At 47.6% G+C, this 26,155-nt stretch overlaps 1 protein-coding gene across 1 annotated transcript in view; it reads left to right on the plus strand.

The window, feature by feature from the left end:
* The window catches only part of TENM4 (teneurin transmembrane protein 4), a 385,687-nt gene that overhangs the window by 245,884 nt on the left and 113,648 nt on the right, over positions 1-26,155 (plus strand). The window contains exons 11-12 of the mRNA XM_065882183.1: positions 244-444; positions 18,810-18,995. Coding sequence (XP_065738255.1) covers positions 244-444; positions 18,810-18,995 — 387 coding nt within the window. The remainder of the gene's footprint in view (positions 1-243; positions 445-18,809; positions 18,996-26,155) is intronic.

Consider the following 26,155-nt stretch of genomic DNA (forward strand, 5'->3'; position numbering starts at 1 on the left):
TACAGGTGAGGTTGCTGAGACTTGAGAGGTTAAACATTCAACCACCGGGTAGGGGCGGGAAACCAGGTCTACCGTTGCTAGAGTTATTCTCTTCACCTTACCAAGTGACCTCTCCATGGAAATCTGGGTCCTTCTCCCTGAGCATGTGAAGCTCCTCCACTACAAAGCATAGCAGTTTGCTTAAAGAAGCCTCACCCTTGCTAGTCCGATACTTACCTCTGTTATCTCTCCTCTGTGTTGCAGTGGACTGCATGGACCCCACGTGTTCGGGCCGGGGGGTCTGCGTGAGAGCCGAGTGCCACTGCTCTGTGGGCTGGGGAGGCACCAACTGTGAGACGCCCAGGGCCACGTGCTTGGACCAGTGTTCGGGCCACGGCACCTTCCTCCCAGACACCGGGCTTTGCAGCTGTGACCCAAACTGGACTGGACACGACTGTTCTGTCGGTAAATGTGGGGAGAATAAGGGCACAGCTTAGATGGAGGGAGGAGGTTCCACTGTGACGTGTACACCGTTCATTCCTGTTCAGGGCCCTGACCCTGACCTTGGTCATGTAGCAGGGGGTTACCCATGTCTCTGAATGCTTTTCTTCTTCCCCTGAACTCCAGCCTTCAACACCTCTACTCTTAGAGGGGCAGAGGATTCACAAATCCTATATTCACATCATTTCTTTCATAGTGGTGGCCTTGAGAGTCAAAACATCGCCCCTTAACCATATTAATGATGATAGATGTGATTCATTGAATTCTCGTCTCTCACATTACAATGGCCATCCTAGAGGCGAGGCCATGGGGGACATTGTGCCTCCTTGAGCTCTGCAGGGATGGGCCTTTGGTTTTACCCATCCCCCAGAATGAAGTCCAAACTCAGTATGGTATTTAGGGTGCTTTGTGATGTGGCCCTCACCCGCCTTTCTGGCCAGATCCTCTGCGAGATGGTAAGTTCCATGAGCGTAGCAAACGTGTCTTATCCCACATTCCCAGGACTCAGCATAGGCCTGCCCGCAGCAGCTGCCGGATGAACTTTGACGAATGATTGAATGAATGATAAACACATGATTGAATGTGTTCTTAATTTTGGTGTTTGGTTCACCACAGAATTTACACATGTAAACTTCACAGAATGATTATATCGGCACCCTCTGTTTATAAGCGCTTTATGATTTAGAGGCCCTTTCATGGTGAGGATTAGATGAGAACATAGTTGAATCACCTAGCACAGTACTGGTAGGTAGTAAGCGTGGTTGCTTCTAGTATCTCATCTGGACAGTATCCACTGTTTAAATTCACACAAAAACCCTGTGAGAAAGGCATCATCATCCCCATTTTGCCAATTTATATAGTATTTTACTCAGTGAATACTTACTGAACAAGGCAGAGGGGATAAAGAGGTAGGAAGTCTGTACCCTGGCGAGCTTGCATTCTGGAGAGGGGGGCAGGAGACAGAGCAACCAAACACATGAAGAGAAATCAACTAATAAAGAAGCTTAAGCCCAGAAAATTTCTAAGTAATCCTGCCCAGGGACACATGGCTAAGAAGTGGTAGCATCTCCATCAACATTTTTTTTCACTCTGAGTCACTTTCCCCACCACACCACGTTGCTGAAACAAAGTGAAGCTCAAATCAGCTCATCATCTTGTGTATTAACAGTTCTGGTAGTGATCAGGAAAGATGGTTGAGGCCTTTGGTAAAAATGAGATCCAGTGCAGCATTTGTGCCTTTGGAATACTTTGAATTACCTTTCCCCATTGAATGGAGAATTGGTGTTCAATACGCAGCCTAAATTGGACTTTATCCTTGTTTGCAAAGCTTGTGTAAAGACATGATCACGAACACAGGTGTCTTAGGAATAATTCCTTTTTTTTTTTAACATCTTTATTGGAGTATAATTGCTTTACAATGGTGTGTTAGTTTCTGCTTTATAACAAAGTGAATCAGCTATACATATACATATATCCCCATATCTCCTTCCTCTTGCGTCTCCCTCCCACCCTCCCTATCCCACCCCTCTAGGTGGTCACAAAGCACCGAGCTGATCTCCCCGTGCTATATGGCTGCTTCCCACTAGCTATCTGTTTTACATTTGGTAGTGTATATATGTCCATGCCACTCTCTCACTTCGTCCCAGCTTACCCTTCCCCCTCCCCGTGTCCTCAAGTCCATTCTCTACGTCTGCATCTTTAGGAATAAGTCTTTTTATACAGCTCTGTTTATGGCAATATAAGGAATGCTCCTCCGAAATCTACACTGGGTTGTATTGTTCATTATGTGGCCACAAAGCTAGTTTCTGATAGAACTGTAACTGTCCGTGCATTGTTAATCCCTGATGAGACTCCACAGCCTCTGACGGAGGCAGGTGTAACTTTGAGCGCGATCGCTAGGCATTCTTGAGTTGGCCCTGTAAGAGGAGACAGCAGGCCCATTGCAAGGGCCTTAAATAGAATTGCGAGTGCCCATTTTCCTCAACTCCGTGCCTCTCACTTCCCAGAGCTGCTGTCAAACAGAGGGCCTCACAAGCTAACGCAGAGAGCTCCGTGTGATAAGGAGAGTCTCTGAGTCTGACAGTCTTCGGTGCAAATGCTGGCCCTGCTGCTTACTAGTTATAACTTTGGGCAAGTTGCTTCACTTCTGTAACTTGTAAAACGGAGATAACATGCGTACCTACCTCCTGGGATTAGTATTTGGAAAATCATTATTTGGAGGATTATTTAAGATAAAGTAAAAAAAGCACGTAGCACGCTGCTCAGCGCGCGATATGGGCTCCGTTAATGTTAGCTATGTTATGAGCCCGATTACAGCACGCACTGCTGAGAGCCCTTGACAGTAACGGAGGCATTTGAGAGAGGCAAGATGAAAGGTGCCCTTTCAGAAACGTGGATTATAGTTTTTAAACCTCTAACCTATAACTGACTAAATCAGTGTCGTGATTGCCACAAGGCCAGGAATTTAATAGATGACTTCAAAATTCCTGTCTCCCCTTGCAATAGTGATAACAATTTGTGTTTGTTGAGTGCTTCAAAGCATACAAAGATCTCTCTCTCTCTCTCTCTCTCTCCTTTTCACACACACACACACACACACACACACACACACACACACACACACACACACACACAGGAGGCAGGGTGACAGGTATGGTACCATCCCCACCCTCACCCTGAGACTCGGTGACCTACCTGAGGCACCCTGAGCCTGCCGCAGCTGGGAGTCCGAGCCCAACCTGGGGCCCCCCTGCTGCCCAGCACCCCGCGCTGCCTCCCCACGGCCATAGCTTCTCCCTGGCTCTCACTTCCCGCCGGAAGCCAGTTTGAAGGCTAGTGAAAGCGCGTTGATGGTGGTTCTCCCTCCCTGCTGTCCTGGCTGTACCTGCCTAGGCTCCATCCTGGCTCTGCACGTGCTAACTGTGTGACCTTAGCAAGGGACTTGACTTTTCTTGACTGTGGTTTCTTTGTCTGAAAAATGGAAATAATAACAGTGCCCACCTCAGAGGGTCACGTGGTGATTAAGTTGTATAATGCACGTGTGCCCGAGAACAGGGCCTGTAGCGGGGAGCACTTCCCGTCTTCCCCCTCCCTCCCTTCTGAGGGCACTTTGACCGAGTGGAAGCTGTTTGAAAGCTATGGAGTTTGGGCCCTAAAGCTAAGTGGGAGATGCCTCATTGAGCAGATGCCGCTCTAGCCAGGGAGCTGTCTTGGTACTCAGGGCTGCGGCTACAGGGTGGTGAACAGCCACTGAACTTCTCACTAGTTGAGTGGCTTCAGCAAGTTGCTTCCCCTCCTTTCCTTTTAGGTAAATTACCTGTGGGATTGTTGTAAGGATTTAGTGAGAAAATACGGAGAAAGTGGTTAGCATGGCGGCTGGCACAAGTCAGACACCCAGCAAGGGTAGCTCGGGTCACACCTTTTACGTTATTTGCTCCTGGCACGGCAGGGCTGGCACAGGCACTGCCCAGAGCCTTCTCACCAGGAGCTGCAGGCGGGAAGACACATCCTATAGGACTGACTCTAGGTGGTGGGGTTGGCAGAAATGGGCCCCTGCCGTCTGGCCCTCCTAGGAAGCAGGACCATCTCTTGCCTGAGATGAGTGTCATGCTGTTTGGCATGGAGAACAGGATTTAATGAAAGCAGCTTAAATCAACATGCCCTGCACTCAACAACCAGCCTGTAATGAAATGTGAGCTGACAAGTTTCCCAGCACTTTGGTTAGGTTTGTGGAAACAGTGAAGTCAGACTTTACACAAGTGTTTACTCAGGCCTCTGGGTTCTCAGCAGCTTGGCTTGCCGTCTCATCTCAGAAATTCTTCCTTAAATCCTGCCTCATTGATGTGGTCAATGACGAACCATATAAGATAACCGTTTAAGTAGATTCCTGTGGCCTGGAAGAGCACAGGTTATATGTCCCACTGCCACCCCGAATACACCTCTGTCCTCAGCTCTGGGCCCAGTGGAACCTCACTGCGTCAGTCTTTGGGGACGCTGGTGGTGATGATGGTTGTGATGGTGGTGATGGTGATGATAGTGGTGATGATGATGGTAGTGATGGGGGTGGTGATGGGGGTGGTTATGATGGTGGTGGTGATTGCTACTGCAGTTGTTTTACAGATGGGAAGGCGTTAGAGAGAGGAAACGACTTGCCCGCGGTAACTAATCAGTGGCAGAATTTGAATTGAATCTAGGCCCTCTGTTTCCAAGTCCTCAGCTCTTACCTCAAGTCTTCTTTCCATCCAAAGAGGTTTCTTTGCCATTAATCTTGTCTTTTTTCCTGATAAGTCACAGGACGGAGCATTAATTAGAGAGTTGTCCATTTCTTAATGCTTACCATGTATCAGGTGCTGAACTAAGTGCTTTCAACCATTATCTTAGTTAAGGGTCATAAGGACCCTGTAAAGGAAGTATTACCACGTCTGTTTTCCACATAAGGAAACTGAAGGTCAGAACTAAGTTAAATTCCTTGCCAGCATCTCCCCATTGGAAAGTGGCACAGCACGGATGCAACCCAAGTCTGGCTTCAAGGCCTCTCCTAAGCTCTTCGGTGTGCCGAGCCATGTATTATAAATGTGCCTCTTTCTTGTCAAACTGTGAACCCCATGAAGTCAGTGTCTGTCATTCTCCCTAGTGCATGGCCTGACAGCCATTAGGTTCTAGTGATTATTGAATGAATGACTTATCCAGGGAATTATCAAAGAAGAATGAGGGGTTATAGCCAAAGGCTCTGCCCAAGAAGATCCCAGCACACTACCCACTGGACAGTCTAATCCCTTCTCTCAGGATTCCACCCACCTCCCCCCCCCCGACCCCCAACCTTATCCGCTCCCCCCACGCCCCCATAACACTCTGCAAAGCTAAAACCGAGTTCCTGGGCCCCGTCCTTCACTTTCCAGACCTAGCCCATGTTCATTTCACAGGCAGTGCCAGCCAGCCAGAGCCCCTCCTGGATGAGAGCTGGCATCATTTCACCTCCTTCAAGCCACCTTCCCCAGGGAGTGGTCCTGCTGGGCTGGGTGCCTCATCAATTTGCATAAAGGGGGCACGCTCAGCAGCCCTGCGGAGCAGAAGGGCTCCCTCCCCACACCCGCCCCCTCAAGTGCTTTAGTTGGCTTTTCACCCTCTTGGTTCAGAGCTGCCTTAGAAAAGGGGAGGAATTTAACCTCTTTGAGATGGTCCTTAAAACTGGAAAAGCCTACCTTTCTTTCAGAGCCTAATGACTTCTAAATCTTCTAAAATCTTCTAAAGAAGATTTCAGGCTCTGTGGCATTTTCCAGAATACCATATCAGATTCGGCTCTGATCATTTGCCCCTTCACTGGCTCTCACACGGGTCTTCCTTCCCCTCCACCCCAGCCCAGTCATCTCTGTCCTCAGCCTCATAAATTCATTCCTCGTTTCCACTTCTCTACAAGCTCTCTCCAGTCTTGTCTTCCATAAATGACCTTTATTTGAGAGGGCCCTCTCACTACATTTTATTCCTTTGGGTTGCCGGCTCACAGAAGCAGTACCTGGCAGAGATTTTGATTGTAAAATGCCCGTGCTGGTGGTTTATGATTCTTATCATTTCATTGCAGTTGGGTTTCATGGAATAACAGGTGGAGATCTTTTAGAGATTCAGTGGTATGGATTTGGGCGTAGCATGTGCAGTCAGAAAGAATTGCGTGGGATTTGGAGTGGGACCAAGCTAGAATTTCAAGACTGAGCTTATCCAAAGAATATGGCTAATGAGACCTGCCTTGCAGGGCTGTTTTTCAAATTAGTTCTAATATGTATATATAAAACGCCTAGCATGGTGGCTGGCACTCAGTAAGCACTCAATAAATAAAGTATTAATGTATATTTTTTCGAATGCATGACTAAGTCTAAATTAGCCAAACAGTCCTTCAACTCTAAGCAATTGAAGTTTGAGGGCAGCTTATATGGTGAAGGTCTGGAGCCAGAACTGGATTGGAGTCTGTGTGACCTGAACAACTTGCTTTCTCTCTCGGAGGCTCAGTTTTCTTGTGGTTACTGAGACTCTCTACCCACCCCCCTTCCCCCCAACCCCCGACTCTGGTCGTCGCGTCTAAGTGAAGAGTCACTAACGTGCTGACACATTTATCCCCAGACACCAGCACAAGGGCCCTGCGGCGCTAACATTGGCCTCTGCTCAGGGACTGAGCTTCCTGAGCTTTTTCCAGAGAGGAGCACAGCCTCCGCAGAGAGCACCCCAGAAGAGCTCCGGATGCGCACCCACTGCTGACAAGCACACACGCCCCCTCCGTTCACTCACAGCCCTTCCTGACCTCTCATGTGCTGGACCATTCTAGGCCCCGGGGATCAGCGTGCCTCAGGCCACTCAGGAGGTGACACGGAGTCATGAGGTGTTAAGGCCTCCGACCGTCGCATTTATGGTGGGTTGGGGGTGCACAAGGGCAGGAGTGTGCCCTCGGCCAAGAGGGGGACAGAGAAGAACCTGGGAAGGTCTTCCCCAGGATGGAGACTTGTGAGCCAGATTGTGAGAGGGGACTGAGGTGGGGCTCCTGGTGGAAGAGGAGGGGAGGGCCGTCCAAGCAGAGGGAACAGCATGTGCAGAAGTACAGAGCGGTCCTCCTTCAGTTTGACTGGAGAGTAGGAGCTGAGGAAGTGAGGCCAGGGAGGCAGGCAGGGTCCCAGTCATGGAGTCCACTCAATGTCTTGCTGAAAATCTCAAATTAAAAACTCTTTCAACGCGCACTGAAGATTTCCCTTTCAGACTCCACGTCAGGGCTCGCTCTTTAACTCTCTCAGTGCATCATGGCCTAGGTCCTACCTCAGCTTAGCGAGACCTTCTAAAATTCAAACTCAGATCCTTTGAGCTTCCAGTTTCTTCTCTATTACTCTCCTCCCCTACCAAAAAGAAAAGCAAATCACAAAGCGTAATTAATAACAATAATGACCAGATAGATATGGAACAGAAAAGCTCTGTTACCAAATGAAGTCACAATTGATAGCAAAATAAGCCCAATTGAAAAAAAAAAAAAAAAAAAAAACTGAAAGTAGCAACAGGGTTAAAAAAAATTAAAGCTCTAAACATAGCAGTTGCATTAGCCCTAAATTTTGAAAATGGTAATTCAATTTTATTTACGAGGCAAAATATAATTACGTTTAGATTTGAGGGAACAGAATTTAATTCTTACTAATGACAGAAAGACTGAGTGAGATGCTGTAATGCCAGAGAAATTGTCTTCTGTTCATGGATGGGAGAGAAAATTAGATTCAGCGTTGAGCATTCTCCCCTGTTACAAGTCGCATTTGTGTAGCGGGAATTGTTCACTCTCTGAGAAGCATTTGCTTCTCAGCCCAGAAAGCACAGCACCAACATCCAATTAAACATCAAAAGGAAACGATCAGACTGGGCTATTTCTGTATAGGTATGTTATGGGAGGGGAAACTCTAGGTTAGAATTTCACCCAAGGAATCATGTCCGTTGAGACTTGACATTTCCTGTGCCCTTTCCCAACAGCAAGTGACAGCCTAAACTCAAAGTTCAGAATAATAAATATCCAGGAGACTGACAATGAAGCAGAGAAAGAAGTGCGTGTGTTAGAAGGAGGCAGAGAAGACCCCACCAGTTGCCTGGGAAGTACTGTGGAGGTTCAGACACAATGAGATGGTCACTTCCTAACATTTAATCAAAGCCTGGGAAATTGGGCCCAAACAGGCATGCTACTAAATACTGCCAGAGTCAAAGGTTGATAAACCAGAAGCTGGCAGCTTTGTAATTTAGTAGAATTCCCGCCGACAGCCCTGGAACATTTTCTATTACAACTGGAGCTCTTCAGTATGCAAATCTAAGCCCTTCTGAAATTGGGCTTCAGAATTAGGTTTCTATTTGGATGCCCAAGCTGATATCTTGTACAAAATCTCTGGCTGTCTTCCTGAATCAAACGGCTGGTATGGTAACTTTGTAATTTTAAAATAATAACTATCCTTTGAATGGAAATTTTGTTTACATTTTACAGAACTCCTCCATGTATGTGCTTCATGATTTATTCAAACAACAAATATATAAGCCTCTGAAATTGCAGACGGTGTTATTCTCAGGAAACCAGGGTTCAGGGAACTTGAGTGCCTTTCCCAAAGGCACTCTGGGAAAGAAAAGATTCAAATCCAGCCTTCTCTGGGTTCAGAACCCATGCTTATCCCCTGCATAATCCTGCCATTGGCTATTACCAAGGTTTACGCCGATACTGACCATGGATCAGGTATCAGGTTTACAAGGTACCACTTCACTTGGTGACACTGCCAGGAACCATGTAAATTGGATCATGACCGTGGTGGACCTGGCAATACTACAGGGGTTCAGGAAAAGAGCAGTTGCTTTCAGCCGGGGTGATCAAGGTGGCTTCTTGGAGGAAGTGGGATTTAAGGTGGGTGATGGAGGTTGGATTTGAATTGTCAGAGATGGAAGAAAGAGGCAAGCACCTTGCAGCAGCCCACTGTGGAAGTCAAAGATTTGCAACAAGTACATAGATGAGACAGATCCTGGCATTTTCTAGGAAAGCACCACAGTTTAGAGTAGCTTAGCTTAGGATATTTGTGGCAGTAGTGAGAGGGAGAAGAGGTGAAGGAAGTTAGCAGGCATCAGATGATGAATGGCCTTGAAAGAGTTTAGGTTTTATCTGTCAGTGGAAGGCACTGAAAAGTTTCAGGCAGAGCTGTGACGTGGTCAGGTTTGGTTTTAGAAATCTTATTCTAATATTGGCATGCAGTTTGAGGTGCCTGGGAGACTTCTAGGAGGAGGTGTCCATGGTGGAGGTGGAGAGGTGGACCTTCACAAAAGGGTATCAGGACTGGAGGTCTGAACATCAGCTATCTCTTCAGTATACCCAGTTGGGCCCTTTCAGTGGGGTAGTGGTTCAGCCCTGGCCAGTTACCTTTTTTGGCTTCTCTGCTCACCAGTCCTTTCTCGGCTTGTTATCATTCTGCAAAGTCAGAGCGTATTTGGAGGCCTCCGCCATGCTAGCTTTGAACTCCTTTAATCAGGAAGCCAGATACCCTCCAATTAAGGTGAATAGAGGCGACTTACTACTTCCTGTGATAGGTGCTTCATAAAGCTTGAAATTCTAGTCCTGGGGGAATAGATTGGCGACTGCTCTGCACCAACGTACTGGAATCCATTTTTCTGCGTGGTTTGAAAGCTTTCTGAGCTCCTTGAGTGAGGTGAAAGGCCATGTGGTTTCCAAGGCTCATTAGCTTTCTGCCATCTAGATCTGGGGGACCGAAGCACGGCTTGGAGCCGCTCTGACTCTCAGGTGATAGGGATGGAAGTTGAGAAGCACAGGAGAGTGACTTGGGTTTGGCCTCAATGTCAAAAGAAGATTCATTACTGTAAGGAAGTCAGATGCTCCTTTCCTATACCTTCCTCCCTCCTGACTTCTTCCTGTAACCTGCACTGAGACTAAAAAGCCATCTGCCCAATTTTGTGGGAGAGGGAGGGAGAGAGAGTGGGTGCTATATTCGAGCCACATTGTTCAAAATGCAGGGATATCTGACCTGTGGAAGTGAGAGTTAAATTGTAATTGGCCTACTGTGTGCCAGGCATGGTGGCCAGCTTCGTTGTGCTCACTTATACAACTAGATAGACTTGAGTTCCTTGAGGATGGGAATAACTTAATACAATTTCTGAATCCCCAGATTCTAAGAGTATCTGGCATATAGTAGGTCCTCAATATATTTTTAAATCAATTTTAAGATTCATTACTGCCGTTTTATAAATGACCAAGATAAGGCTCAGATATGTGCAATGTTTGTTTCCCAGAGCCGGGAAGTAGCAAAGAAGGCTTTGATACCCAGCTTGCCCAAATCCAGGCCTCTGCCCTGTGCAAAATCATAGTACCTTGAATAGTTACTGGAGTGCCCTGCCTCAGACCACTGGAATCTGGCGGTACATGGATGCAGTCAAAAGATACATTTTCTGTGTGAGACTCACTACAGAGTACAGAGACTAATCTGATGATGGCAGGGTTCTGGAAGCAACACAGGTAGACTAACAACCCTGATAAAGGTTTGCATAAAGTGCTTTGGGAAGGCAGGAAATGAAGCCCCTTCCAGTGTGGGCTCTGGAAGGAGGCTTCAGGGAGGAGGTGGCATTGGAGCCAGACTTCAACATGTGAAGACTGGGGGAAAGGAGCACGTAGACCCTGAAAGCAGCCTATGCAGAGGCACAGAGGAGGGGGCCAAAGAGTGGTGAGGCCTCCCCGCCTTTAGCCATTTATCTAGCTGGCCCCTTACATGACTGTTTCCTAAGGCAGCCATTAAGTTCTTACTCAAGTACTAATACGCACATGGCTGTGTGGCCAAGGACAAGACACTTCCTCTCTTTGGCCCGTGTTTTCCTGTCTACAGGATGGTTAGAGAATCCCTAAGATACCTTCTCATGCTCTGACCAAGAAAACTGCTCCTCTACATTTTCCTCCTCTTTTTGTCTCTTAACCCCTAAAGCCACCTGAAGGTGAGCCCCTGGCCACATCCAGGCCACTTCCTGCCCAGCTCTCTCCTGACTCACCCTCCTCCTCCTTCATTTCCCCCTGTTCCCTCAGTCCTTTACTTCCAGCTGTCTTCCTTCCTCACTCTCGGCTCCCTGTTTCTGTGCCTTTCTTCCACATCCACCTTGCAAAACCCAGGATCGCTCCAGCCACTCACCATCTCTGATCTTACAGCCGGGCTTCCGAGTGCTTTAAGCCAAATCATGTCACGCTCACGATCTTCAGCCCCTCCTGGGTCCTTCGAGCTGCAGTTCTTCTGGTACTTTGTGAGTTCTTACACTCAGTCCCCAGGGGACTCTTTCAGATGTCCACATCTATCCATTAGCGTCCTCCTCAGCAGAGACTCCCACCTCACTGAGAATATGGAGGCCGTGGTTGAAGTGCTCTCTCATTATCCTGGTCTGTCCCTTACACGGGTCTTTGCCACTTACCTCTCCCCAGGGCATGAGGGACCCAGGAAGCCTGTCCTTCTGATTATGCTCCAGATCCAGTCCTCTCCGGCTGTTGAGAGGAACCTCAGTTGTTCACGTCCTCCCCTTGCTCTCCACAGTATCTTCAAACCCTCCCTTCCCCTGGCCCTTTCTAGCACATAAACGTAAAATAGTTGCCATGTAGTGAGTGTTTACTCTGTAAAAGATGTACATGACATTAGGCACATTACATGATGTTCTTTTAAGCCTCACATGAACCCGAGGTGTTGGTGTCTCTATCCTTTTTTGCAGAAGAGAAAGCTGAGGCACAGAAAGATGAATTAACTAGCCCAGGTCAAACAGATGGATGGATGGATGGAGAGATGGATGGATGGATGGATGGATAGATGGGCAGTTAGATGGCCTGTTGACTTAATAGCTGATTGGATGATTAGATGATTGGGTTGATGGACAGATGGATGAGCTGATGGACAGGCAGATGGATGGATGGAGGTTGAAAAGACAGATAAACAGACAAACAAAAGGAAAAGTACTTAACATGATAAACATTGAGTCAGGGTGAAATCAGACTCTGATTTCAGAGATTCTCTAGTCTAGCTGAGGTGAGGATCTAATACATAATTGATAAGGAAATATGTCAGATTACAGCTGAGGTTTTGCCTAAACCTGATCCCACAGTTCACAGACCAAAAAGCTGTGTTAATCATAGTCACCTTTCATTCTAGCTAAGTACCTTTGAGTAAGTCACTTAGTCTCTCCAAGCAGTTTCCTCAGTGATGGGAAGGGAGTGAAAATAAAATTGCAGGGATGTTGTGAGGATTTAATGAGGTAATATTTGTGTGCCACCAATAGTGGTTCTACAGTTTCTCCTTATTTTTGCCTCAAATGCTGTTTAGTGTAGCTTGGACTTAAAGTGTCCAAGGATTTCATGAGAAATTCCCCCAAGGAATTTTCAAGGACCAGGATTTCAGAAAAATCCCCCAAACTGGGCACTAACTCAGATGAGCTAGCGATGCAACAGAAAATCCTAGTGGAAATCATTTAAAATTATTTAACCCTTACTAAAATTTCTTAAGGTCACTTCTAAGAACCTCAGGTCCTAAGCAGAATAGAACAGTTTTCCCTATTATCCCTTTTAGTGCCAAATACAGACTTATTAAAGGGCTTCCCAGGAGGTCACATGGGGCCAAGGCTCTGCTTTCACATCCCTGAATTTCAAAGACAGCTTCACCTGTATCTGTTCCTTACTCAGCAGGAAAGCACACAGATCCTTGTGTGGGGTCCCCTCTATCCCCGACTTGTGTCAATTTTGAGCATCTTTCCAAGTCAAAGAAATTTTACGGGAAAATTATATATAAGTATTTCCCTTTAGGGGAGAGGCACAACTTCCCTTACCAGCTATTTTAATGAACAGGATTGTAAAGTAAGTCCAGACAAATTAAAACGTAGCTGTGATAGGTCCCAGGCTTCATCCAGGTTCATATGGGGATTAACATGTAATGAGAGGAGACTGGAGCAGCTTTTTTCCTCGTGTATACACTTTGGAGCACAATTAACCAATAGCCAAACCATATATTTTTCCCACCCTTTTCGTTATGTGTCCACCTGCTTCCACATCATAGAAAGGGAACAGGTATGACACGGGTATTGGTGCGAAGGAAGATGTGTGTGAGGGTGTAAGAACTGAGACACTTTAAGGTTACAAGCTATCAGTCGGAGATTGGAGAAGATAAGTTTCTAAGAAGGTTAAGCACAAAGAAGGCTGAGCCTCTGTGTGAATATATTTAACCAAATAAATTTTGTACAATATGGTGCTGGGATAGAGTTGAGCCAACTGACATAACACCTCTTCCATGAGATTTTTTAAAAATTCATCTGTTCTTTCAACAAATATTTGTTGAAAGCTCATTCTCTGCCAGACCTGGTGCCTGCTGCTGGGAACCAAGATGAGTAAAAGCTAGAGCCTGCCATCAGGTGGGCTTCCAGTCTAGAGAGAAGACAGACGTGGATACCAATGAGGCAGGGCAGAGGTGGGGTGGGGAAGGGGAGGTGCTTGGGGGGGGGGTGGCTTTCCCCAGGAGAAGAGCCAGGGTGTTCTTGGGCCTGACCTGGTTGCTCTCCAAGGCCCTGTATAGTTCAGCCAAGAACTTTAGAGACTTGGAATGACACTTTAGGACAGTTGGGGATTTTCACCCGCTTTTAAGAGGAAGCCGAAGCTACACATACAGGTGGCTTCTACCTGGGTTTTAATGGTCATGGCTGATGGTGCCATGCTAGGTAACCAGAGAAAGAGTTTCATACTCAAATTTTGAGGCTCTGCTGCTAGAAAATATCTTGCTCTTCAGGGAGATGCTTCCCTTCTCGGTGACTCGGAGGTGCACTGATACAGGATGCCGTAGGTCTCCATCAATCAGTTAATGTTCGGAACACAACATACATAACACAGATTACATAGAGCCATTCACATTTACCCTTTCCTTCAGTTACCACCACTCACTCACCCTGTAGGGGACCATTATTACTCTCCCTGTTTTGGGGGTGAAGAAGTATGGTCCAGAGAGATTAAGTCATTCTCCCAAGGGCTCCGCAAGGACTCAAGGAGACTGGAGAGTCGGAATCTGAATCCGTGTCGACTGTATGGATTGTGTACTCTATGGTACGTCAGAGGGTTCCTCCCAGGCCCCTACCGTCCAGCATGTAGTCAGACAGTGCCGATGTTGATCACATGACCGTCGCTTAGCCTTTATCAAATGCTTGCTTGTGCCAGGTGTGTTGCATAAGTCAGAATTCACATCTGATCTGACTTCAGTCTGATAACACTTGCCACTGCACCCCATTTCCTTTCTTATAAGAATATGTGTGTGCACAGTTTATCATATCCTGACTATGTGCCAGGCTGCATACTAGAAGCTTCACTTCTGTTCATCCTAACGCATTTAATTCAATTAGGTTACGTCCGTCTGCCGTGCTAGAATGTCACTCCTTGAGGTCAGGAAAGAGCCGTGTCTGTCATACTCACCATCGGATCCCCCAGCGCCTGCTCACCCTTAGATTTGCACCCAGTGAGCGCTCAAGAAATGAAGCAAATGAGGGTGATTCCTCCACCAGCTCTCTGCAGTAGTCAGTGTCACCCCCAGTTTACAACCGAGCAAACTTGAGACTTAGGAGCTGTGACCCAGATTTCACAAAGTACCATTGACATTACATGAAGGGCACAGGAGCTGTCAAAGCACATTCTTTAGCATCATCCTATTTGGTTTTCACCAGCCACTCTGGGAAGTTATATCTGCTTCAGTGTAAAAGCAGAATCAGAGAAGCAAAAATAAAGCAGTTCCTTTTATTTCAAGGACAAAAAAAAAAAAAAAAAATTGAGGTACATAAAAAAATAACAATGGGGCCTACAACTTGAGACCAAATGAAGCAGAATCTCAGGTTTCTGCTCCCGTCATGAGGCAGTGGGTCTCCTGCACTTGGGCAGAGAGCCCATCTGCAGAAGAGAAGCTCAACACTGACAGGTTGTGTTACCATCAGTTAGCACCACATAAACGTCAAGGTCACCCTGTTCAGGCCCCTTCCATTAAAATGTGTAAGAGCTCACAACCCAGCTTGTAAAGGGCTAATGGAGGGGTGCTCAGCCACCAGGCAGCTGTAGCTTCGCGCCAAGGCAGCATGTCTAGTGTAAACTGGCGGGGAGATGGAGAGTTTGGAGGGACAGCCCCGCAGTCTCCAGAGGAGAAAAGCGAGCTCGGGTGTCTGGGAAACTCTGTGTAAAGAATCTCATTGCATCTCACACATAGCCAGGGTCTGACTTGAACGTAACAAGGGATAAACAACAGGACCAGAAACGAGGGGAGATCTGCTGGAAGAACCAGGAGGTTCCCTCAAAGGAGAGCCTGCCTCTGTCTAGCCTGTGACTCAGTTTCCATATCTGTAAAATGCTCATCTTGCAGCCTTGCCCTGAGGATTGTCAAAATGAGGAGAAAGCACCAGATGAACACACGACCTTGTAGAGTTCCCCTATGCTCTCTGGGTCTCAGTAGCCTCACCTCTAAGAAGGATAATAGCCAGCATTGTTGTGATAGTTAAATGAGAAACTGTATGTGAAGGGTGCTTTGTAAACTGTAAAACCTGATATAAGTGTTAAGTTATTAAGCCAAAAATGGCTTTTCCATACATTACCTCAGTTGATCTAACGCCAGCCGTGTAAGATTGGTAAAGTGGGAATTACTAGCCTCATTTTACTGAAATGGAAATCGAGAGTCAATGAATTGTCTAACTTGCACCTTGAAGATTACCCAGCCAATAAGTGACAAAGCCAAGAATAGATACCAAATCTGTCTGATCCTAAGATTCACGGTTCTTTTTTCATTGCACGTAAGCAGAAAGGTGCCGAAGTGAGTAACAGCTGTAGATTACTCAGCTGATCTTAGCACTCAGTTTGGGCTTTGTCTGGGCAATGATCTCCTGTGGGGCAGAGACTGTGTCTTATTGACCTCTGTATTCCTAGCACCCGGTGCAGTTTCTGGCACATAGCAGGCAGGCATGGACTATTACTGGAAGAATAAAGGAATCGGTATGAGCTGTATATCAGGGCTGTGTACCCTCTGAAGTGGGTGCTGTCATCATCCCTATTTTACGGAGGAAGAAAATGAAGCTCAGAGCAGTTGAGGAGGCTGTCTAAGGTCCCACAACTGGCAGAACCAAGATTTGGAGTCACACCTGATTCCAAGTCTTACGCTCTTTCACACACACTGCCTCAAAGTTAACTAGTAAAGGAATGAACTACCCAGTAGTGAAGACCTGAAGTGAGGCCGTCAAGTGCTGGGGAAGCCCTGCCTCTTCTGCTCTCAAGCCCGTGACCTTCAAGTGCCCCGCAGCCCAAAACACCAAGACCGTGAACTCCAAGCGCCCCGAGGAAGGCTGCCCCACAGCCTGTCCCTCTCCAGGCTCACACCTTGGTGAACAGAAGGCTTGTTGGAAGTTTACTTTCACACCATAAACTACCACCTAGAAAATGTGCTGAGTAAACCCCCCAGAATGCTAAGCTGATCTTTCCTCCAGGCTCTCAGGTGAAAGTCCCAGCCAGCCCTGAGTCCAGGCCCTGCCTCCGGAGTCACCTGGGTCTATGCCCTTGCAGCGCTGTGCAGGAGGGATGGAAATTTCAGACTTAGGATATAGGGAGACCGGGGACCCGAGATTGTCATTCTTCATCTTGAGAAAAATCCAGGACATTGTCCATGTGAGCAAGAAGGGAAGGAAACTTGAAGAGCATCTTGAGAAAATCCCCTTCCTGGAGGGCTGCTGGGTGTCCTGACACTTTGCTCCACAGCTCCACGCTCGCTTGGGAAGTTTTCACAAGGGCAACCCACCAGAGATAAGCAGACGGATAGACCTGGACTGACTCTCAGCCAGGCTGAGCAGGGTGTACCTGAATTGTTTTAAATTCTTAGGCACCTGTAACCCCAGGCACACATGGATTTATTCATTATCCAGCAAACCTTAATTAAGGGTCTGTTCTGTGCCAAGATCTGTGCTGGGTACCAGGCCTAGAGGTGATCAGAATTCATCCAGCCTCAGGTTGTCCTGAGTCTGACAGTGAGACACGCAGAAATGGAGAAGCAGTCTACCACGTCACATGGAAAGGCACGGAGCAAGAGAACAACCACTGAGTGAATCGTGGGAGACTTCTCAGAGGAGGAGGGACACTCCAGCCGAGCCTTAGGGATAGATCGTGCTGTGTGACATGGAGGATGTTTATATCATAGACTCCCACAGTCTTAGATGCCATCAGGTCCCCCCTGCAGTTGATGAGGAAACCAACACCCAGAGAGGGCAAGTGACTTTCCCAAGGTCACACAGCAGATCCGTGGCTGAGCAGACACAGACCTCACAAACCTGGTCTTTGGACACATAGTCTAAAGCTCACTGTCCTGAGAAATCTTTCTTGAGTTAGTGATCTTGCCATGCCCTTTTCTATTGTCCACTTCACCGAATGCTCAGCATAGCCCTGATGGGTAGAAGAGGTGCTGTGAGGCAGCATCACCAGTGAAGTCAAGGAACCTGCCCAGGGCCACACAGCTTCTGCTCCTGAGTCTGGCATAGAACCCAGGTTCCCTGGCTCCAGGTCAGGGCTCTTTGCACACATTTTACAGCAGCCTTTCTCTCCCCTGGGGAGCTGAGAAACCCAGTGTGGTACTGCACGCATTAACTCCCTTTCCAGCTGCTTTGCTTGGCAAGATGTCAGGCATAGGAACACACCATAAATGGGAACTATTACTGTTTTCTGTTTTGCTTATTTTTTAATTCTTGAACATTTTAGCCGTTGCCTTGTAGATTAATATGGAAGTTCTGAGCCTCTGAGATCTAACTTAATTTTTTTTTCAAAAGTAGTTGGACTGTTAGTAGCTTCCAAGCCAGGAGTGTAGCTTGGAAGGGGTAATGTGCAAATGCAATTTGACGTGGGTGCCAGTCAGTTTAATTTGAAAGAAATTAAAGGTGTTGGGATCTTCATTTGAAGAATGTTGGGCCACGAGGCACAGAATCGAGTCAGGGTCTCCATCACAGCCCTGGCAGAGAGCATCAAGGGCCCCAGTTGTTCAACTGGTTTCCTAAAAAGGAGTTGTGTTTCAAAGCTCTCACAACCTCTGCCTGAGTAACCGTGAAGTTGTCGCTGGCCCTGGGCCCAAGGGGCTTGTGGATCAGGTCGCATGTGTCTTTTGCACCATCTCACAGACAGGCCTTTGTGAAGGGCTGGGCAGCTCCAGTCTGGCTGTGAAGTGCCTCCACCCCCAGTCCAGCTGTTTGCTTTGGATGGGAAAAGCCATTTAGATGGTGCTTGGAGTTGGGGTGATGAAGCAGTGAGCAGGGGAACTGAACATAAACCCAGCAGAGCACCAGAGAACCCCCCTGGGACGCGGGGGTCCAGCCTCCCCTTTCCTCCCATCTCAATTAGAGTCAAAGCTGGAATGAAGTGCAAGCCCAGGACCCTTCATGCACCCCAGCCAGACCCACAGGCACTTCGCCTGGCTCATCCTCACTTTGTTTTCACACGTAACTGGTTTTTAATTAAATTTGACTTCTCCTCGCATCTGTTCAGAAGGGCGGTCCCCTTTGGAAGCGGTAAGCACAGAAGCGGGGACAGGCTGGCCACAGAGAAAAGTGAACAGAGCAGAGCCCTACAGTCCATCCTATTTTGGCGAGGAAAGGGGCTTGGGACAGGCCTCTGGCTGGAGAACTGTTCTTGTCCGAGGGTCCTTGTCCACAGAGATTAGCCTCCTGAGCCTCTGGAATCGCGACTGCTCACAGAGCGTGTGACCCTTGTTCCCAAGAACGACTGGCTCAATACTTGTCTTTTCTCTCTCCCCCTTCTCCCTCCCTCCACCCAGAGATCTGTGCGGCCGACTGTGGTGGCCACGGCGTCTGCGTGGGGGGCACCTGCCGCTGCGAGGACGGCTGGATGGGGGCGGCCTGCGACCAGCGCGCCTGCCACCCGCGCTGCGCCGAGCATGGGACCTGCCGGGACGGCAAGTGCGAGTGCAGCCCGGGCTGGAACGGCGAGCACTGCACCATCGGTATGAGGGCCAGGCCCCCGCACCTTCTCCAGGGCTGCGCGGTGCCGTTGTCTGTCGGGCACTTCGGGGCCCCTGTCGCATGTGGGAACTGGGCCAAAAGTCCTTTCATCTGACGACATTATGGTTGGCTTTTCCTAGACATCAGTTGGACTCAAACTCACAATAGGACATTTTTAACCTTTTCCCTCCCACCCTGCATCTCCCCGATCTCAGCTAGCTGGTCAGCGTGCCTTGGGTTTAGCCCTTCCCGGGCCAAAAGCAGTATAACTTTGTGTTAGGAGCTGGGGTTCAGGCATGAGGCAGATGACTCTACCTTAGCAGCTGTGAGCAAGTCCCAAGGCCTCTCGGAGCCTCAGATTCCTCACCTGTGAAATGGGGATAATAATGCACGTAAAGAGTTTAGTACAGGCTGGCACATCGTACAGTACTCCATAAACATAGCCATTAAATCAAGTTTATGGTCTGGTTGGGAGGTCTTGGGCTTAGCGCTGAACACCCCCAGTAGCCTCCTAGGCTGGAGCTCCCGAAGATGCCTGGGATCCTGGGGAAAGCTTCCCGCAGGCCCCAGGCCACATCTGCATCCCATTAGACCTGGGATCTCCCCCCTCCCCTGTCCTCGGCTTCCGTCCCGTCTGCATTTGTCTCCTTTCTCCTCTCCTGGTGGCTCCTTGGCACCAGCCCCTGCTGAAGCAGCACTGTTGGCAGCTTTCAAAACAAGCTGATCACTCTGTTCCCTTCTTTCTGCCTTTCCTGCTGGTTTTGTTGATTTTAAACACAGCCAGACGTTTGCTTGGTTTATTATCCTGGAATGAACACTCACCAAAAGGTCTTTATTGAATCAACTGGTCTGTGTATGTGTGTTTTAACTTCTTCCCCTTCCATTTTTTTCAAGGAAGGGTCTGTGATCAAATGGCAAGCACATGGCTCTAGGAGACAGGATTCCGGGTGCCTCTCCAGCTCTGACAGTCACCTCTTGATTACAGAAACTGGGAGGCAAGCCCCAAAGATTATGAGGGACAAAGGAATTTTGAGCAAATGGAGCTACCTCTTATTTCATATTGTTTTAGGCCGCATGCCTTTTGTTTTGCAGCCTGAAATTAGTTTTTATTCAGCATCCCTGCCTCCACACCATCGCCCTTTTTATCAATGGCAGTGGGATACCTTACACTTCCTAATATTAATAATAGTGGGTTCTGACTTTTGAGTATTTACAGTGTGGCGAGCACTGTGCTAAGGGCTTTGACTGCGTTCTGTCCCACTCCCACCCATCACCCTGTGGAGGCACACGTATTACCCCCCGCCTTTTCAAGGACCTGAGGCCCAAGGTCACTTAACTGTTAAGAAGTAGGACTGGAAGTTGAGGCTTGGTTTTCTGAGCCTTGGGGAGGAGCTCCTCGCCAGCTGCTTGCTCTGCAGTCCTTGCAGGACAAAGCCCAGGTTTTCTGCAGAGGCCTCTGGCTCTCATCCTTCCCAGAGGCTGGGCCTTCTTATTCCGGTTGGTCTCAGAGTCCCACAGCTAGCTGGCCAGCCACACTCTTACCAGAGTCCAGAGCCGCTCCATAGCCGCCGGCAGCCCACCCTGCTTTTCCATAGCAGAACGCGCCGCGCTGTCTCACTGTGCGCCTCTGGGTGGCTTCCTTCTGTCAGTGTCATCCTATCCCACGGCCGCCCTGGACACCTCTTAAAGAAAAGCAGCCCTAGTCACCAGAGAGGCCCACCTGCTTCTTTCAACTCTGCCCTTCCTTCACCTTCACTTTTCTGCATGACTAAGGACAAGCTGACCTTTTAGCCTCCCAGCCCAGAGGGGACCCATCCCTATTAAAACCAAAATCCAGCCCAGAGAGAATGCATTCTGTTTTCTATCACTTGCTTATAGAGTCCTCGGCTCACCTTACCAAGTTCCAAGAAGTTTCTGGATGTCAGACTTTTATAAGGTTAAAGCATCTCATCTGAGTCAAATGACGAGGGATTTACGGGAATTCTCCCTGCGTCCAGTCACAGATGATTCATGGCAGGGCTTGTGGGCAGGCTGTGTTCCGGCTAGTGTCTCGTGGATGTTCCTCAACCTAGCTTGAAGAACATCTCTGTTTGGATGCCAAGGAGTCAGACCAGCCCCTCCCACCTCCCCTGCACACCCTGTTGTCACTCTTTAAGAGCAGATTCCTCCTTGGGATTGCAGATGTTTTCTCCTCTCCGGATAAGAAATACACCAAGGTAAATGTGCACGATTCAAGAGGGAGCTTGACAGTCATAAATACCAGAAAACTGTCACAGGACATTGAAGAAGTAAAGGACTAGTCATAGTGGCTCAGATGAAAGGACTTTGGCTCGGAATTCTGTTACCTTTCATTGTGTGGTGCGCGTTTCCTTTGACCCTGTCTAATCTCCCCGCATGGCAACTTGCCCTCTGTGCGTCTCTGCCCGTGGCCAGCTGCATCCCCGCTAGAAACCCAACACCCTAGTGCCGAAGGAACACTTCAGTAACCTTGCTGGATGGAAGGGAAGGAGTACGAGATACAAACGAGGGAAACAATGGCGGTGCCTTCTTTTTTCTTTTCAGAATAGATAGGAGAAGGAGAAACCCCTTTTTAATCTTTGATGGTAACAAGAAGCACTTCCTTACGTTCCAGGGAACTTCACTCCCTGCGAGGATCATTTAGGAAAAGCAAAAACTGCTGGTGTGAAAAGTTAGAAATTCAAAGTGTTAATTGTTGTCAGATTTCATCATTATCTGATGGGTCATCGCACAGCTAGCTCGTATTTTTCAATGTGGTTCTGTCCCATACCAGAGAAGAGGCCAGGAGCCACGATGCTGATTCAGAGATCTCCATGCAGTGGGATCCAAAGAGAGCAAGGCCTGTTCATTTGCACACTGCTGCCCTCCGTAAACGGGAAAGAATGACTTGGTTCCCTAACAGCTGGCATAAAAGAGTAAGACAAGTCTGGGCTCCTTTGGGTCAAGTCCCCGGCTTAAAAACCTTCTTACCCCAGTGACATTTCCCAGAGCAGATTATATAGTAGGAATTAAATATCTCCTTTTGGAGGCTTGGGTCCACCTTTTCTTTTATGGAAGCTCCCTGTTTTTTCTCAAAACAGGTTGGTTTCAGAACGAAAGGATATTTGGCAGTGGCATCCTCTTTCATGACAATATTTTTGTCAAAAAGCAAGACTATTTCAAATCTTAATTCCTTACGTTAGGAATTATCTGTCTCTTTGCAACTTCAAGAAAAGTCTTGGTGACAGCACCGTGGGTAGACCACATGGTCGCTGGGGGCTTCAGTTCCTCCCTCTGTGAATCACAGAGTGGGGTGGCTGGAGGAGGCCTGCAGGGGTGATGGAATTCCGGCCCCTCCTCCACTGCCCACAGACTGCACACCCATCACCTGCTCCTAAAAATATCCCACAAATAAAAAAGGATTTTTTCATTTTCACTCTTACTTACTTACTAGTAATACATCCACTTGTGTATATGGAACCCAGTTTCCCTAGTCTAGAAGTTAAGGTCAGATGGATTGATTAGGATCCATTTCTCAAGGATATGGTCAACACAGAGTCATCAAAAACGTATTTTTGGACGTCTTTTCCAGGAATTTTATGAGTCTCTTAAGTCTGGGGCTTGACCTCCAGTTTCTTTAGAGAAAGCTGAAAATCATAGCTAAATTTAAGAAGGTGTTTAATTTTTCCTATTTCTTTGAAAACACTTACCAACATTTTGGATCACTTCTATGATAGTCATTTTGTTCACTTCACTGCCCCTTGTCTGTGAGGTCCCAAAACACATGTGGGAAATGCTGGCTCCTGATTACATGTGTAAAATTCCAACCTTGACCCCAAAGCTGTGATTGTTCAAGATGCCAGATATGCAGAAGTATTTCCTAGGTTCCAGGAGAACTGTCCAGTCATATAAATCTTGATTCTCAAACAAATCCTCCTCAGGGAGTAAAGATCAAAATAATACTCTGATAATGCAATCACCAGAGCGAGCAAAGCCAGACTTCCCGATGCAGGGAAGTTATAAAGAAAGGCCACACGGTCTTCTGGAGTTCTTTGTCCACTTTTGAACAGTAGCTCTTGAGTTTCTTTTTTGTAATCAGACAGTCCTTAACCACGAGCTCACAAGCATTCACGAGGTATCAGCGCCTGTGAGACAATCCTATGCTTCTCCCTCCTCAGAGGCATTCTCTTACATCATGAGCCACGAGTTGTAGGACAGATGCTGACACGGAGAAAGAGAGAACGGACAGGGATCTACCCCGTGTTATCAGAGCAAGAGCTTGATTAGTTGATGGTCCTGGGAGCTTTCAGCCCACACGTGGTAGGAGTGGGAAACTGGAGACCAGTGAGTGGGCTCCGTGAGCCCCTCTCGGGGTGGGTACCATTGGCCACTTATTCCTCATTGATCCTTCGTCCAAAGAGAGAAGAGCGTGCATGTATCCAAGAACTTAACAAGAACATCTCTTTGATGATTTGTCATCCATCTGAAAGGAGTTCAGATGACTGTAGCCACCCCAGTCATCACCTGCCATAATGATCTTTGTTTCACCTGACCTAACGGGTACCAGTGATACAGCTGTTAGAGTCAACGGGGGCTCCTGAAGAATAAGCTTCTTGCCATGTTCTTCACAACCTTTGATGGGGGCCCCTGAAGCTTCTTGGGATTATCTTAAGAGAAATTTCTGGAAACTTCTATTGGTACAGGCAAGTGAAGGAAAGAAGCTTTCACGTTGGAGGTCATAGAAATGCTAAAGAGATCTGAGACTTCACAGGCTACCCTCGTGCTAAGGCCCAGAGCTTGTCTTATAAATAGCTGTGTGCCTCCACTATCTCCACCGCAGAGTGACAGGAACATAGAAGCACGTGGTCCAAGAGGAAAATGACTCTGCTTCCATCGTCTTCATCCTGAAATCTGGAGGAGAAAGATGAAGGAATTTCGGGAAGCCCTGAATCCACCATCCATAATGCAAGCTTAGGGACTTGGCGTCATCTTTTCTTAAAGTTAGTGCTTTAAAATCACGATGAAATTTTACGTGACTTGAGTCAAGGGCATATGTGCCGAGCTTTTCAAACAGTGAAAGAAACAGCAGTGTGGACTTCTGCATATGCCTTTTTATAAGTAAATGGCATTGGACTTCAAAGACTCAGTTACCACTTTCATTTTCAATAGAGGCAAGGAAGCTCTCTTCCATTCCCAGGAAGCTCTTGGTCTTGGTATTGACTGGCTGTTATCAGCTTTTTTCACAGCGTGGCCTGAGGTCACCGTGTGAGGAAGGAATCCCAGGATTTGTGGAATCCACTGTTGTCTCCCGAAACCCACAACATTGATTACGACCTGAGTGCGCCTCCGTCACTTCCACTGGCCGGTCTTCCTGCCTGTGGTCTGAGAAATTAGTAAGCATTTTTTAAAGGTACTAAAAACATATTTAATAGAGATCTTTATTGCTAAATAGTTCTTATAGCAATAGAAGAGAGAGAGAGGGAGCTGTCTGAGGTCAGCCCCTGGGTTTGGGGAGATTAGCCTATATAGTGGATATAATCTCTACTCATCACCAGAGCCATGATATCACCGTTAAGTTTGGAGACGTTTTTCTGGTCGGAGAATTCCCTCCAAGTGGATACTGCGCAGTGGTATGGTCATTCGAATCCCAGTGATGCCTGTCTCGTCCAGCCGAGTCATCCTTGCCAACCCTGTGAGAGAAATCTAGGCTCACTCCATCTCATCTGTAGCTGGGTTCAGTGTCATTAGCAAAACCTATGATGATGACCCTCCACAAAACTCTGCAGATCTGCACGCTAAGAACACCAGCTGAGCCAGGAGATCTGTGTGTTGTGTCGTGGTCCTCCTCCGGCGTATCCTGGGAGATGATGTCTAAGCACTTTTAGATCACTTTGCAAAATTAGATGAATGAGCTTGACTAAGACGCAGGTGACAGATGCACCAAGAATCGAGAAAGTCTTCGCCTTCACCAGAGATGCTTCCTACGTGGTTTTTCATGTGGGCTGACGCTGTTTTTCACTGTCTGTCATTCCACAGCTTTGTTTGTTCAGTCCTGCTTAATACACAACTCCCCTTCACTTTCCCTTCTTACATCCTGTTAGCTCATGGACTGTGCAGCATCTGTAAGAATGAAGGGGAAGCGTGCAGACCCAGCGAAAACTCCTCTTCCCAGTTTTCCACTTGGCTCTGCAGCCTCCGGGAACATATTTCCTCTTGAAGCACAGACCACCTGGGTGCCTGAACTAAGAACCTACCCTCTCATCCACCAGTCTTAGGAGGCAGATGTATATTGATGAACAGCCACAGTGTCTGTCCTATCCAGAGGATTGAAAACATAAAATTTATATTTCTTTTATGGAGACTGTTCTTACACTTTATAGAAGCCTAGGGCTTCCAGATAAGGCCTCACCATTGCAGTTGAGCCCTCTCTTAATGGACTTTTGATTCACGTGTGAAATCGAGCTAAGGGTGGGGACCAGCCCGGCTGAAAGCATCAGCCCATCAGGGAATGGCCATCTCTCCAGCCTTTGTGGGAACACATGTGGAGGAGGTATAGAGAAGGAGGTGCTAGGGAAGCTCCTCCAATGGCTGTGACCACAGCCCAATAGGGAAGGTGAAATGCTGTTACTGATTTATGCTGCGAATGAAGAGGTCTGCCCTGCCCCAAGCACAGAGCCAGGCACCCATGTATATGCACAGTACGTTTAGTTCAGAGCCACATTTGACACCCATCCTCACAAATGAGCAAAACCTTAGATTGCCGAATAATTCAGTGCTTGGATATAAGCCCCCAGTGATGATGTGTGATGATAACAATGATGTATGCGTTGGAAAACAAAGCATACATCATTCTACCTTTTAAGTTAATCAGCATTGAGAAGGAGTCAGGTTTTCTTTTCTTTTTCTTGTCTTTCACAGCCACATCCATTGACCTGCACCTCACATTCTGTGTAAGATGCAGAGGAGAGATGCATCTTCCTTAGAACACCACGCATTCTTCATTCGAGTCTATGTGGGCACATGGGTCCGTGGAAAATACAAGAATGGCAGACAGATAAGCTAGCAGTATATTTGACCAAAGACCCAACCTACTTCCCTGGCGTATATCAGGGGTGACTCACGCTTTGCCTATTTCCGAATTCCAACCTCCTGGGGTCACCTCTGC

The sequence above is a fragment of the Phocoena phocoena genome, chromosome 8 (assembly GCF_963924675.1).
Source record: "Phocoena phocoena chromosome 8, mPhoPho1.1, whole genome shotgun sequence".
NCBI lineage: Eukaryota > Metazoa > Chordata > Mammalia > Artiodactyla > Phocoenidae > Phocoena > Phocoena phocoena.